The 16,424-nt window shown below is 36.2% G+C and overlaps 1 protein-coding gene across 3 annotated transcripts in view; it reads left to right on the forward strand.

Annotated features, from left to right (window-relative positions):
• The window catches only part of LOC101012723 (zinc finger and BTB domain-containing protein 1), a 26,596-nt gene extending 14,059 nt beyond the window's left edge, over positions 1-12,537 (forward strand). For 2 of the 3 annotated variants that reach the window (XM_021941301.2, XM_021941302.2), the window contains one exon: positions 1,471-4,943. In XM_021941301.2, coding sequence (XP_021796993.1) covers positions 1,489-3,630 — 2,142 coding nt within the window. In that variant the 5' untranslated portion in view covers positions 1,471-1,488 and the 3' untranslated portion in view covers positions 3,631-4,943. Of the gene's footprint in view, positions 1-1,470; positions 4,944-12,186 lie in introns of those variants that run through there. The other variant, XM_017961239.3, reaches the window with a different exon arrangement.
• Positions 12,538-16,424: the final 3,887 nt, after the last annotated feature.

The raw sequence follows: 16,424 nt of genomic DNA on the forward strand, positions 1-16,424 counted from the left end.
TTTTGAGATGGAGTCTCGCTCTGTCTCCCAGGATGGAATGCAGTGGCATGATCTTGGCTCACTGCAAGCTCCACCTCCTGGGTTTACACCATTCTCCCACCTCAGCCTTCTAAGTAGCTGGGAATACAGGTGCCCGCCACCACGCCTGGCTAATTTTTTTTGTATTTTTAGTAGAGACGGGGTTTCACTGTGTTAGCCAGGATGGTCTTGATCTCCTGACCTCGTGATCCACCTGCCTCGGCCTCCCAAAGTGCTGGGATTACAGGTGTGAGCCACCGTGCCTGGCCCTAATAAGGTTTTTTGAATTTTTATTTTTGGGACAGAGTCCTGCTCTGTCACCCAAGCTGGAGTACAGTGGCGTGCAATCATGGCTCACGGCAACCTCAAAATCCTGGGCTCAAGACATCCTCCTGCATCAGTCTCCCCAGTAGTTGGGACTACAGGCGCATCATCAGGCCGGGCAATTTTTTTTTTTTTTTAAGGCGAGGTCTTGCTATGTTGCCCAGGCTTAATAGGGTTTTAAAAATAGATTATTTTAGCAACACATGGCCAATCTTGTATCATCTATTGCTGCCCACACCCACCCCATTTATTTTTAAGCATATATCAGATATATAATTTCATCTGTAAATACTAAAGTATGTATATCCAAAAGATAAGGATTCTTTTTAACACAATGAAAATACCTTTCTCACACTTAAAAAATGAGCAATAGTTCCTTAGTATTAATCATCTAGTAAGTTTTTAATACTTTACAATCTAATTGTTAACTTTCAGTTTAAGTTGCTGTTTTATTTACTTTAATTACTCATATCCTTAAAGAGTTTTTTTTCTTTTCTTCTTTTTTTTTTTTTTGAGACAGAGTCTTGCTCTGTCATCCAGACTGGAGTGCAGTGGCGCGACACAGCTCACTACAGCCTCTACCTGTCAGGCTTAAGTGATCCTCCCACTTTAGCCTCCCAAGTAACTGGGACTACAGGTGATGCCACCACACCTGGTTAATTTTTTAAACTTTTTTGTAGAGATGAGGTCTCACACTATTGCCCAGGCTGGTCTCAAACTCCTGAGCTCAAGCAGTCCTCCTGCCTCAGCCTCCCAAAGTGTTGGGATTACAGGTGTGAGCCACAAACTTGGCCTCCTTCAAGTATTTTTAAATTAATGTCTTTTTTTTTCTGTTCAAATTTAGTGTACATGTTCCCCCCAAGAGTTGTAATGAAACTAAAACTGTCTTTTGCTTTTGATGCCTTTGTTCAATTTGAAAAACCTGAATAAATGGCTGGATGTCTTCATCTTCAGATTTAAATAATGATTCAAGTATATATTGTTGAGTTTTACTATATAAAGAATGGAAAGCTCTTAATTTCTTGATTGTAATAGCAAAGTCATGCAAGTCACAAATCATGATAACAATTACTTTTTTCAAGTGCTTTTCTATATCTTGTCTGACTTTAATATTTTTGTTTTACATAGGTGTCTAATTAATAGAAGATGGCAAAGCCCAGCCACAGCAGCTACGTCCTTCAGCAGCTAAACAACCAAAGAGAATGGGGTTTTCTCTGTGACTGTTGTATTGCAATTGATGACATTTACTTTCAAGCACACAAGGCAGTTCTAGCTGCCTGTAGCTCCTATTTTAGAATGTTTTTCATGAACCATCAACATAGTACTGCACAACTGAATCTCAGCAACATGAAAATTAGTGCAGAATGTTTTGATCTCATTTTGCAATTTATGTATTTAGGAAAAATTATGACAGCTCCCTCCAGTTTTGAGCAGTTTAAAGTGGCAATGAACTACCTACAGCTGTACAATGTTCCTGATTGTTTAGAAGACATCCAAGATGCAGATTGTTCTAGTTCAAAATGTTCCTCTTCTGCTTCCAGCAAACAGAACAGCAAAATGATATTTGGTGTAAGAATGTATGAAGATACTGTGGCTCGAAATGGCAATGAAGCCAACAGGTGGTGTGCAGAGCCAAGTTCAACAGTAAATACACCACATAATAGAGAGCCTGATGAAGAGTCTTTACAATTAGGTAATTTTCCTGAGCCACTATTTGATGTATGTAAAAAAAGTTCCGTGTCCAAATTATCTACTCCAAAAGAACGTGTGTCAAGACGCTTTGGGCGGAGTTTTACCTGTGATAGCTGTGGATTTGGTTTTAGCTGTGAAAAATTATTAGATGAGCATGTGCTGACCTGTACTAACAGACATTTATACCAAAACACAAGATCTTACCATAGAATAGTAGATATTAGAGATGGAAAAGACAGTAACATCAAAGCTGAATTCAGTGAAAAAGATTCTTCTAAAACATTTTCTGTACAGACGGACAAATACAGAGGAGACACAAGCCAGGCTGCTGATGATTCAACTTCAACCACTGGAAGCAGAAAAAGTAGTGCAGTGGAGTCTGAAATAGCCAGCGAAGAGAAAAGCAGAGCTGCTGAGAGGAAAAGGATTATTATTAAGATGGAGCCAGAAGATATTCCTACAGATGAACTGAAAGACTTTAACATTATTAAAGTTACTGATAAAGACTGTAATGAATCCACTGACAATGATGAATTAGAAGATGAACCTGAAGAGCCATTTTATAGATACTATGTTGAAGAAGATGTCAGCATTAAAAAAAGTGGCAGGAAAACTCTAAAACCTCGAATGTCAGTAAGTGCTGATGAAAGAGGTGGTTTAGAGAATATGAGGCCCCCTAACAACAGCAGTCCAGTACAAGAGGATACTGAAAATGCATCCTGTGAGCTGTGTGGACTTACAATAACCGAGGAGGACCTGTCATCTCATTACTTAGCCAAACACATTGAAAATATCTGTGCATGTGGTAAATGTGGACAAATACTTGTAAAGGGTAGGCAGCTTCAGGAACATGCTCAGCGATGTGGTGAGCCCCAAGATCTGACCATGAATGGGTTAGGAAATACTGAGGAGAAAATGGACTTGGAAGAGAATCCTGATGAGCAGTCCGAAATAAGAGATATGTTTGTTGAAATGCTAGATGATTTTAGGGACAGTCATTACCAGATAAACAGTATCCAAAAAAAGCAGTTATTTAAACATTCTGCCTGCCCTTTTCGATGTCCTAATTGTGGCCAGCGTTTTGAAACTGAAAATCTAGTGGTTGAACATATGTCTAGCTGCTTAGATCAAGATATGTTTAAGAGTGCCATCATGGAAGAAAATGAAAGAGATCACAGACGAAAGCATTTTTGTAATCTGTGTGGAAAAGGATTTTATCAGCGGTGTCACTTAAGAGAACACTATACTGTTCATACTAAGGAAAAACAGTTTGTTTGTCAAACATGTGGAAAGCAGTTTTTAAGAGAGCGTCAGTTGCGACTGCACAATGATATGCACAAAGGCATGGCCAGGTATGTCTGTTCCATTTGTGATCAAGGAAACTTCAGAAAACATGACCATGTACGGCATATGATTTCTCATTTATCTGCTGGTGAGACTATATGCCAGGTCTGCTTTCAGATATTCCCAAATAATGAACAGTTGGAGCAGCACATGGATGTTCATCTGTATACATGTGGAATATGTGGAGCAAAATTTAATTTGAGGAAAGATATGAGATCACATTATAATGCCAAGCATTTGAAAAGAACCTAAGTGATTTTCTACTGTACTAATGTTTAGGTGATAGCAGGTAAAACACCAAAGCAAAGGATATGAGCTATTTAGGAATTGATTATATAAGATGATTTGTTAGAAACAAATTTCAAGGCCCTTTTAACTTTAATATTTTTGTTAGGATTTTAAGTATCTACATGTAGGTATTAAATGTTTATCATTTTTGTTGTTTCTTAATAGAATTATTTGTTTTTAGTTTTTCTTAGCTATGATTAAAATTACTTTTTAAATGTAGACTACAAATGGTTGTTACCCATTCAATGACTATTAAACTTTAGTTTTTCATCAATAAGGTGATGACTTCACTATTTCTATGTGGGTTTTTTTTTGTTTTTTTTTTTTTTAAGGTTATGTGAAATTTTAAACCCAGAATCATTGGCCATTTCTGTTTAAATTTTTAAAATTCTTTAAGTAATTACTTGAAACTATCCCATTCACTTCTAGTGAGTTAACTACTCTTTATTCCCCCTTATTAATGAAATTCACATTCTTAAATTGACAAGCTTATTAGGCAAGTTAGGTGCACTGAATCTAACCTTTAAGGTTGACATGGGCTCAAACTTGGCCTAAAAAGATTGATGGACCTGAGGAAATTTTTATAAATGAATATTTCCTATAATTGATAAAATATTATCATTTAATTATCACATTTAAAACTTATATTAAGTGTAAATTCCAATGGCTTTACCTCACTTGAAAAATTAGTGAGGATAAGTCATTTTGTTTTGTGATATTAAATTTAACTATGATAGTTAATTAAAAAGACATATCTTGTATTCATTAAAAATATTTTAATTTAAAATATTCTGATTTCTAAAGTGTGTTAGTTTATCAATTATTTTTGTTTATAAATAGACTTTAATAGCTCTCTAAGAATATGACATCTAAAGGAAAAAATGATTTTTTACAATTACATACTTTTGGAATTTTGAGATTTGAGAAAGCTTCCATGTATATTGATAAATCTAATAAAATAAAGAGATCAATTATAAACCTGGTTGTTCTATAAAAGTAGAGTGCACAAAAAAATGTCTTGTGTTTTATACTGTCTTAAGGTTTGGAGGAAATGTGGCAAATTGCAGTTTATCGCCATTTATTATCATTTTTTTCTGTAAAAGACTATAAAACGAGGATTATAAAATAATCACAGTTTATCAATGGAAACAGTTTATCGTTTTTTTCAGTTAAAGTAGTATTATTGTTAGTTGTTGCTGACACAGGGTCTACATAATTACATGTGAATTAAAACATTGGCAAAACTGACCCACAATAAACACATCTATTGAATAGAATGCCTTTTAATGTGAGTTACTTGCAATGTAGTACCCTTTTCATAATGAAAGGGATTTTAATTAACTCCTAATTTTAAAAATATAAATTTGTGATTCTGAACACTAATTTGACAGCATTGCTCTTTTTGTTCACATCATATTTAAAGTATGCAAATCATATTTTGTATACAATTTACATAAAAGAACAAGTTGCCAAAAGAACTGAGAGACATACTGGCGAGTACAGATTTAGTTGAAAGCATTAGAGCACAATGTGAGCTCAGAGATTTGTGGGGATATGTTGAAGTGTTAAGTAAGGATAGGAACAGCACAGGAACCAAGTGCAGAATTCAAATAATGGGAAATAGGCAGGGGACGGGTAGAATACACACAAAAATTAAAACTTTAACAGCAAAAGCAGGAAAAGTGATTCATCTTACTCTTACTTAGATACAATAGTTTACCAAGTAATTAAATTTGAAATCCAACTTAAAATGAAATGTGGTATGTATATTACTGATAGGAACCAGATAAAAGTTCTCTAACCCAGAGACCATCAGAGAGTAGTATAAAGAGATCAGATAAACCAAGTTTCCAAACTACAGTGTATAGTATCATAATGGACATAATTTTCTTTGAGATCACTTTTTTTGTGACTTCAACATTTTTCTTGCAGTGGCTTTCCCCATCATTAAAGAATAAGGCTTTTTCTAAATACTACCAGTCTTTGAAGAATAATCTATTCCATTAGGAAGGGGGCTTAATTTAGTGTTTTGACATGTACTAACAGCTGACAATTAGCAAGCAAATATATAAACTTTACTGTCTAATTTTACATGACAGATGTTTATAGTTTTAGAAAGCCATACCTCAATTTATTTTTTATTTTGTTTTTATTTTTTTTGAGACGGAGTCTCACTCTGTTGCTCATACTTCTTGGCTCACTGCAACCTTCACCTCCCAGAATCAAGCAGTTCTGTGCCTCAGCCTCTGAGTAGCTGGGATTACAGGCGCACGCCACCACGCCCGGCTAATTTTTGTATTTTTAGTAGAGATGGGGTTTCACTGTCTTGGCCAGGTTGGTCTTGAACTCCTGACCTTGTGATCCACCCACTTCAGCCTCCCAAAGTGCTGGGATTACAGGTGTGAGCCACCTTAATGTTTTTTTTCTGAGTTTCATGTTTCACAGAACATACTTTTTTTGTTTTGGAACTAGCTACAGGGAAGCACAGGCTTCTCTAAAGTAGAATGTACAGTTCTCCTTATCAAGGCAAAAAGTTAACTTAAAGACTACTTGCTTTTTAAAATTAGGGAGAATGAAAAATATCCAGCACTTTTCTCCAGCCCAGTTCTCCAACCCAGTTCCTTCATATCTCCTTCCTCTCCTGGGGCAGAGCTGCAGAGCTGTCATTCCTTGCTGTTGCTTCTTGCCCTCCCTGGGTGTGAAGATAATGAAAGAAGTTTGTAGAAGCTGCCAGATCTTCTGCCTTTGTAACTTAGGTGTTTAGGTTCCAAATATAAAAATGAAAGGAGAATCTACAGAGATAGATAGTGGAATCAAATTCTCTTTCTGTCTCATGAACACTGTGAGACTCTTTTGCTTTGGCCCTTTTATTCTACACAGCAAGAAAACCCAGAGGAATGGTTCGCAAGTTTGCCATCAATTATAGTACAATACAACTTGCATGTTCTACGATTACTTAGTAAACAGGACTAAGAATCTCAGAAATTAGGCCGGGCGCGGTGGCTCAAGCCTGTAATCCCAGCACTTTGGGAGGCCGAGACGGGCAGATCACGAGGTCAGGAGATCGAGACCATCCTGGCTAACACGGTGAAACCCCGTCTCTATTAAGAAATACAAAAAACTAGCCGGGCGAGGTGGCGGGCGCCTGTAGTCCCAGCTACTTGGGAGGCTGAGGCCGGAGAATGGCGTGAACCCGGGAGGCGGAGCTTGCAGTGAGCTGAGATCCGGCCACTGCACTCCAGCCTGGGTGACAGAGCGAGACTCCGTCTCAAAAAAAAAAAAAAAAAGAATCTCAGAAATTAATAAAGCACAACCAAGGCAGCAGTGGGTTAGGACTCAGAAATGTGTCTTTATCTCCCTCATGTTTTTAAGGTAAAAATATTCAGAGAGGCCAGGTGTGGTGGTTTGCATCTGTAGTTCCGGCTACTTAGGAGGCTGAGGCAGGAGGATCACTTGAGTTCAGGAGTTCCAGACCAGCCTGGGCAACATAATAAGACCCTATCTCTACAAAAAAAAATGTTTTTAATTAGCAGGGCATGGTGGCATGCACCTGTAGTCCCCAGCTACTCAGGAGGCTGAGGTGAGAGGACCAGTAGAGCCCAGGAGTTCAAGGCAGCAGTGAGCTATGATCATGCCATTGCACTCCAGCCTGGGTGACAGAGTGAGACTCCATCTCTGAAAAAAATTAGAAATGACGCACATGGGTTAAATGGTATATGGCAAATGTTTAATGTGTAACTAACAGTTTGAGTATGGACAAAAATTCAATTAGAAGAAAGAATTCCAGAGGGGCTAATTATTTTTTTTTAAAAAAAAAAGTTTGCTAGAGCAGTCAAGACACTAATTAAAAGGAAAAGTAGAGGCTGGGCACCAGCACTTTGGGAGGCCAAGGTGGGTGGATCACCTGAGGTCAAGAGTTTGAGACCAGCCTGGTCAACATGGCGAAACCCCATCTCTACTAAAAATATAAAAATTAAGTGAGGCGCAGTGGCTCAAGCCTGTAATCCCAGCGCTTTGGGAGGATGAGGTGGGTGGGTCACGAGGTCAGGAGTTTGAGACCAGCCTGGCCAACACGGTGAAACCCCATGTCTACTAAAAATACAAAAAAATTAGCCGGGCATGCTGGTGCATGCCTGTAATCCCAGTTACTTAGGAGGCTGAGGCAGGAGAATTGCTTGAACCCAGGAGGTGGAGGTTGCCGTGAGCCAAGATCACACCACCGCACTCCAGCCTGAGTGACAGAGCGAGACTCCGTCTCAAAAAAAAAAAAATTGGCTGGGCATGGTGACATGCACCTGTCATCCCAGCTACTTGGGAGGCCAAGGTAGGAGAAACTCTTGAACTTGGGAAGTGGAGGTTGCAGTGAGATGAGATCACGCCACTGCACTCCAGCCTGGGCAACAGAGCAAGACTCCATCTCAAAAAAAAAAATTAATACACATGAAAAATCATGTTTTACTATAGCTAAAAAATATATGAACAGGATATAAGAATTGAATAAAAATCAAACATTTGAAAATTATAGGTGAAATGAGTAGGGATTAAAAATAATATGATTATAATTATAGAATGCCTAATGGAACAATTTTATGAACATGCCAAGGATATGCCTAAATAATTGAGATTTTTGTAAGTGATGAGAGAGGAAAAAATAATTTAGATACTATCTTTTATATTCTAAAAAAGTAGGAAGAGAAGCTGGTGGTTGTTGACAACTTTTTCCCTGGTTAAACAATACTTATTCCTCTAAGTCAGTAGTTAAGGAACTTCGTATTTAATAAATTTCTGGAAAATCTCACCCAAAACCAGTTTAACCGTTGTAGTATTTAAATTAAACATAAAACTTGTGTCACTGTTGTTAACAAAAAGCCAAATCACTACCAAAAGAAAAAAATCTGAGTGTATGTGCACACATGGTTGAAAATAAAGAAATCTGGTATACCTAATTTTAACTGGGTTTTTATCATGAATTAAAAGTGAAAACTTTTTTTTTTTTGACATTCATCTATTTTGATCAGTTCCTCAACTTTCCTTACTACTCCCATCTCCTTTGTAACATATGCTTCTCAGTGACAAATGGCCTGTGCTCTCCAGGCATCCTAGCATCAACAACTTCTAGGATTGCAGGGTACCAAAAAGCTCTGGGGGAACATATGCTTGTAGAATCCCTCCTACATCCTTGATAACCTGAGGTGCACTAAACTGGGGATGATAGCATGAATGCCAGGAAACTAAAGCAAGTAGGGTTATATTTGGTGTTAAGAACTTGAAATTGCATCCCATATTTGGGAACCCATGATCCATCCATCCTAGGGCTGTCAATAACCTCAGCATCCATTTATTTAGCACTCTCTATACTCCGTGAAGTGCTCTACATACATAATTTTAATTAATCCCTACAGCCTTATGAGGTAAGTATCATACTAATTTTCCAGATGGGGGACTGAGGTTCAGAGAGATTATTTTTCCTAAATCACACAGAAACTATATATATTAGAGCTGGAGTTTGAACCTAGGTTTCTGACTTCTACATTCCTGTACTCCACCTACCAAGAAGTATAAAGAAGGGCCTTTCAGCCTAGGAACACATGTGATAAAGCTCCTATGAGACTGTGCTCCTTGTTCATCTGTCAACTGCTGTGCCTGGTAAGGTGGCTAGTAATAGTGGGTACCCAAGTAACATGCTGAATAATGTGAAAACATGTGAGTGGAAAACAAAACTTTATTTAAATGGTTGATTAAGAATGATGTTTTAGAAATAAATAAAAAATGCTGTTATTTTTTGATTTTCCTTCATTTAAAACAGTTAGTGGTACTGTCAGCCATTTTGAGGGGCCCATAGTAGGTGCTCAATTAAAAATTAATTTGAATTCAACTTCCACATTTCTGTGTCTGTGACCTTTTCATCCCTTATTTTCCCTATTCCTGTCCTTTATGTTTTAATCTCCCACCAATCTCCATTTCCTTTTATTGGTTATGAGACTGTTGAGATGAAGGACTCAAATCATTTGAAAATAAATATTCCCAAGAAAAAGCAGGATAACAGAATAACCAGTTTCCTCTTTTTGCCTTAACAGATGATGTGGATAAGAAATTCATCATTTTAGCCAGGCACGGTGGCTCACACCCATAATCCCAGCACTTTGAGAGGCTGAGTTGGGAGGATTGCTTAAGCCCAGGAGTTTGAGACCAACCCTGGCAACACAGCGAAACCCATCTCTACAAAAATTTAAAAATTAGCTGGGCATGGTGGTGCATGCCTGTAGTCCCAGTTACTTGGGAGTCTGTGGTGAGAGAATTGCTTGAGCCTGGGAGGTCGAGGCCACAGTGAGCTGTGGTTGTGTCACTGCAGTCCAGCCTGGGCAACAGAGCGAGACCCTGTCTTAAAAGATAAATAAATTCATCATATCTTTGACTAATAAGCAGAATAACCCCCTCCCCCAGTTACCATATGTGATTGATTTGATTAAGATTTATAGAGCAATCTAAGTTTGCCTAAAAACAAAAGTTAGTTAATCTAGCCACTTATAATTCAATTTCCCAAAATACCTATGGATTTCTAGGGTAAACTTATAGAGACAGTTTTACTCATAAAACAAATGAAAGATAATTTCAGGAAATGACACATAGCTGCATAACCACCCTAACCTAGCAGCAAATTTTTAAAAAGGTTATTTAATGGTTTAAGTGAAACAATCTCCCTCAATTTAATATTATTTTAACTTTATGCATCTATTACCTGATTTCTATACTACTATGTTAAACCTACTGCTTTAATGATCTGGCTACCATCTGCCAAATGTCACTTTTCAAGTAAGAACAGAAGAATGACATGGTGAAGATTCTGTGGACAATGTCTATATAATCATTTAAGCATTAAATATAAACTAAACGATAATAGCAGCTTGTAAATTAATGCCAATTCTGGCCGGAAGCAGTGTCTCAGGTGGCTCACACCTGTAATCCCAGCACTTTGAGAGGGCGAGGCAGGTGAATCACCTGAGTTTAGGAGTTCGAGACCAGCCTGGCTAACCTGATGAAACCCCTCTACTAAAAACACAAAAAATTAGCCGGGAGTGGTGGTGCATGCCTGTAGTCTCACCTACTCTGGAGCCTGAGGCAGGAGAATCGCTTGAACCTGGGAGATGGAAGTTGTACTGAGCTGATATCGTGCCACTGTACTCCAGCCTGGGAGACAGACAGACTCCATCTCAAACAAACAAACAAAAATTTAATGTTAATTTTGAACAAACAATACCACTCACATTTATATGCACACAATTGGTTGAATTTAGCATTAAGAAGTTCAAATCCTACTTAAATTGTTTCCTTATTCAGGAGAACCAAATCACTGTAGTCAATTAGTAGTGTCAAAATTGCTCATTCTTTCCATCAAAATCCACCACAGATCACTAAGGGACAGAAAGCCATTATAATTTCTCATCATCCGTCTCAATTGTTGACCAAAAAAGATAGTATGAAGATTACAATTAAATAGTTGGCTCTGAACTGAACGTATCAATGTACTAATCATTATTGTATTAAGTGAAAACACAGGAATGTCTAGGGCCAAAGGATGACCAAAATTTAAAAGATTATTTCATATCAGAGTCAGGGATATTAATAATTTTATGTGAGAAAATTTGCAGTTTGTTTTCTCCTTTTTGAGGAAGGAACAGTTATACAGCTTACAAAGCCCCCACTTACTTAAAAAGTTAACGTGTTTTTGTTCTCCTTAAACCAACTTTTCATATCAAACACAATCAGGAGAGCTCATTTTTAGATAATAGAAACATTAATTCTAAGCATCCAGATTATGAACCATCTTTTTTTTTTTTTTCAAAAGCTTATGTTCCCTGATGTGAGCAAAACATCTTAAGACAGAATTTATTTTATTAAAAAAAAATTTTTTTTATTAAGGATCTTATTATGAGGGCAAAGCACTGTTGCCAAAAATACGATTTTACTCAGAATCACTAGGGCAGGTTAGGAGGCTTATAAGCCTAGGAATTTGCAGAAAAACCCCTCCTCTTCTTTTGTGTGTGTATTTGTATGTGTGTGTATGCTTCATTTTCATTTGCAGAGTGGCTGAAGACAGTAAAAAGAATATGAACTTTAAAAAAAATTGTTAGATTTATGTTTCAATCAGAGATTTGTCATTAACAAGTTAAAGTACATTGTAAAATTATTTTATTTGAAGGAAAACACTTCTTAACTGCTTCCTTCCTCCCTACTTTCCTCTACTTGTCTGACCCCTATCTTTTTTTATGTTATATATTTATATGTCCTACTGATAGATTAATAAGAACATCTTATATTTGAACGGTACAAGTTACATTCAGGAAGTAATTAATTTAAATTCTAGGGGCTATGCTTGTGTTTCCATGCTCTGTTCTGTTAACAGTGTGTTGGCCTAGTGCCAAAGCCAAGAAATTCTGATCTAAGAATTATGTTGTATCTTGTAGAGCAGTCAACTTGTAATATTATTTTTCTTGAGTTTTGTCTTTTTCTGTGTGGCAGTGGTGAAATAGGGCCTTCTAAACCTGTGGAGAAGTGAAAGATCTGAATTTGGAGAGGACATGGGGAAGAATCAATCTTCAACAGATAATCTTTAAGTGCAGACCCAGGAATATCAGATCTGAAGTGGCACCATCTTTTCTGTCTTCCTGACAAACTTCATCAGCCCAAAAAGTTCCAGTTGCAAAGATCCAAGAAAACTCAGTAAAGATCACTTTGGAATCACTTTGTTGTAACAAAATTGATTCATGGTGACTCTCTAATATTTGTGTAAATCTGCTAAAGAAAAGTAACTAGAAAATTCATACAACATCAGTGGTTACAGCTATACTAAAATAAAACTTTATATGCTAATTATCTTCAAGGGTCTTTCTAAAATAAAAGGGGTTGTTAGGCTACTGCAAATATAAAGAGACATAATCACAAATCTATTTATATAGATATATATAATTCTAAACTTAAAATCACTAGAATTGTAGCTTAAATATTACGAAATGTACTTAGGCAACTTAAAAAGTTACACCAAAAATCTGTAGTTTAGAGTGTAAGAAGTAATGGGTACAGAGAAAAAAATTTAAGATCAATATTTTAACAGGATAATTTGGTTATTACTCACTATAGTAAAACACTTGCCCTTCTTCCTTTTCCACTGTAAATGCCAGTCACAATCTTGATCATTTATATTAATGAAACTCCTTTTTAAATCTGTTAACTTGAAGGAGAATAGAAGTGGTATTACTTCAATAGTAGTAGATTTCCACAAATCAGACACATTATTTTTTTCTGAACTTGGCAGTATAACCTAATAAGGCAGAATTAGTTTCTGTTAAAGTACTTATTCTCAATATTTATGTATAAACTATGCTTCTCAGCTTTCAAATTTCAAGATAAAATTTAAGTATTCAACGAAACGATGGTTAACAGATTTTTAAAAATCTTTAATGGAGAAGTTAAATATTTGGTGAGATTTTAGCTTGGCTATAAATGCTTTGTTTTATACATATATATGCACATATACACATTACTTAACCATATGCATTTTATTTCCTTATTCTGAATATACTTGTAGTTTTACTTCTTTCTGTTTATGTACCCAATTCCTTATGATTTTTCTTTTTTACTTTCTTCTGCTGAACACTTACTTTTTAAAAATTTATTTATTTTTTATTATACTTTAAGTTCTAGGGTGCATGTGCACAACGTGCAGGTTTGTTATGTATGTATACATGTGCCATGTTGGTGTGCTGCACCCATTAACTCGTCATTTACATTAGGTACATCTCCTAATGCTATCCCTCCCCACTCCCCCCACCAATTCCTTATGATTATTTTGTTTCTTCTGCAATATCAAGATGTTATATATTTTGAGAAATGCTTATTTTTATGACTATTTATTCCAATGTTTTAACAAGAAGCACAGAGATTTGCAGTATTCTTAATAGTATGTACAGAAGTTACATAATTTAAAAAACCCTCACTATAAAGTAGGATAACTTGAATATTCATTCTAATAATTATACTAAGTGAAAATCTAAGAGTTAATTGCAATGTGATAGTGGGTAGAAAGAAGAGAAAAACCCACTGAAGTGTTCAAATACATGTGAATTCAACTGCTTTAAGAGAAATAAAACAAATAAGCCTAGGGAAGTGTTAGAGTCTAAAAAACCCTAGAGTTAATCTCTTTTGGGAACATGAGGAGGTGTACAGAACTGCAGACTTCTAAACATAAGTAGGAAAAAGAAAAATAAAAGAATATTACCAATAATTAAAGGTGCCAGATCAAAGGAGTAATAAATCAACAAATAATTTTTGATTGACTGGTGGAATTAGATTTACTAAATAAAAATGGCTTAAATTTTGACTGTACTAACTATAAATGTAATGAATTATAATAATTATAAATGGTATAAATGCATTCTACAATGTGATTATTTTCTGTATTTTAGTATACAGTATAAAATGGAATTATTGGGTTAAAGTACTTTTGTTACATTTTTTAATCCATTGTTTTTACCTAATAAAATTTCCTCCTCTATATTCCAAAGTTAAATTGTCTGTATATTACTTTTATTTATACTGTATTTTTTTCAATCTGGCCATTGAAAAAAATTACTAGTTTTGAAAATTATTAACTCCTTCCATCCTCTAATACCACAATAATAAGTATCTGATATAGCTAAGATGATGTTCTCAGGTAGCTTAAGATGTGCACAAAGAGAATTAACTAAAATTCTTATTGCCAGATCCTGATTTCTTTCAATATAGAAGAATGATCTGTTACTCAGCCTGGAAAGTAGTGGCAAGATTATAGCTCGCTGTAACCTCAGACTCCTGGGTTCAAGGGATCCTCCCACTTTAGCCATCCTAGTAGCTAGGACTATAGATTCCCACCACGATGACTGCTAATTTTTAAAATTTTTTGTCGAGATGGGGTCTCCCTGTGTTGCCCAAGTTGGTCTTGAACTCCTGGGTTCAAGTCATCCTCCTGCCTTGGTCTCCCAAGTGCTGGGATTACAGGTATGAGCCACTGCATCTGGCCTGGGTTTCCTTCTTAATACACAAAGAAATAATTATTTATAAATATCCACTGATAAAGTGTTCAGCTCTTTCGGAGGCTTAATTCATTTTTCAAATAACAAACACAATGTACTGTTCAGAGAAATAACTTATTTGCCAGTATAATTCATTTTTTTTCAGTTTAAGAATTAAATAAGTATTAACAATAATTGCATATTGAATCTGATTCTCCAAGTATAGGACAGCCTCACTTTTTCCAGATTATTTCAGTCTCTTCCACAAGGGTCTATAAGGTTAGCACTAAAAGCTGAAGTAGGTACAATTTGTCTGCTATTGTCATAGATTAACTTCTCTTCTGGAAAAAGCCTTCCAGGTTCAGGTCTCTTACCCTTCCATACCAGGCATAGAAGTGTCTTACCCCAGCCTACTGTGTATCTACAGCTTAACTGTAACTCCAAGACTGAATTTTTTAAGACTTTAAAGAAACAAATGGCAAGTTTTTTCCTGTAGTGATAGGTGAAGAAATATTTTGGGACACAGCACTTTGTAAGAATTATAAAATGGCAGTATTTATAGAGATCTTTAAGATAATCATTAGTTGAACTGCAGTTTGCTCAAGGGCCCTCAAATGAGAGGCTGTTATTCCATCTTTTCTTCAGGCCAACATTATCTCCTCAAGAAAATCTACAACCCTTGTGAAGGTTGTGCCTGTGTAGAGATTGAGAGGATTTTAGGAAAATTCACAAGTTTGGCATTTTTTTCCCTAGTAATTCTGCAAAAATTTATTATTGCTCAGTCTCCTTAGGGCAGGTCTAATACTCAGGCACATAGTTTTAGGCCATATCTTATTCACCTTTGTATCTCTAGTACAAATATTTTCAGATATGACTTTATTTCAACTTTTGGTCTCTGCAGTGTCATTTAGTACAGAAATATAAGAGGTAGGCAGAGTATCTTCCTACTATAAAGAAAAAAATGAAGTTATTATTTTCAGTTTTTTTGTTAAATAATGTGTCTCAGGTCACTTTTAATAGTAAAATACTAAGCTAGTGATTTACTACTGCTTTCCAAGCACTCTTCTGGGTGCTAGGAATTAATTACAGAGGATTTGACATATGTTAAAGCTCTTGTTTTTCCCACCATTTAATCTTGTGGTACCTTAGTCTTTGGATTTAAAAAATACTTTAAAACACCCTAGTATTTATAATCTGCCAAAGAGTGAGTTCACTTGTTGAAAATCAGTAATAATTTCTATGTAAGACTAATAAACTTTGTTTCAACTGTTGATATGGTTTGGCTGTGTCCCCACCCAAATCTCACCTTGAATTGTAGCTCCCATAATTCCCATGTGTTGTGGGAGGGACCTGGTGAAAGATAATTGAATCATGGGGGTGGTTTCTCCCATATTATTCTTGTGGTAGTAAGAGCTGATGGTTTTTATAGGGGAAACCCCTTTCGCTTGGTTCTCATTCTCTCTTGCCTGCTACCATGTAACTGGTGGTAGTGAGTAAGATCTGATTTTTTCTTTTTTTTCAGCATCCAAAATCTTTTTAATAAGAGAGTAGGATCCAAGGTTAGTTTTTGTAGCCTCGGCTGGCCTGTCGGCCTCTGGTGCACTAGAACTTTCACCCCTTGGAGCAGACGTAGGGTTTGGTGTGGCTGTGTGGGGTTCCTGGGCCTTGCTGAAATACTGGTACACCTTTCAGCCCTTGCAAGGACTGGAA

This window comes from Papio anubis, unplaced genomic scaffold, assembly GCF_008728515.1.
Source record: "Papio anubis isolate 15944 unplaced genomic scaffold, Panubis1.0 scaffold251, whole genome shotgun sequence".
NCBI classification, from domain to species: Eukaryota; Metazoa; Chordata; class Mammalia; order Primates; family Cercopithecidae; genus Papio; species Papio anubis.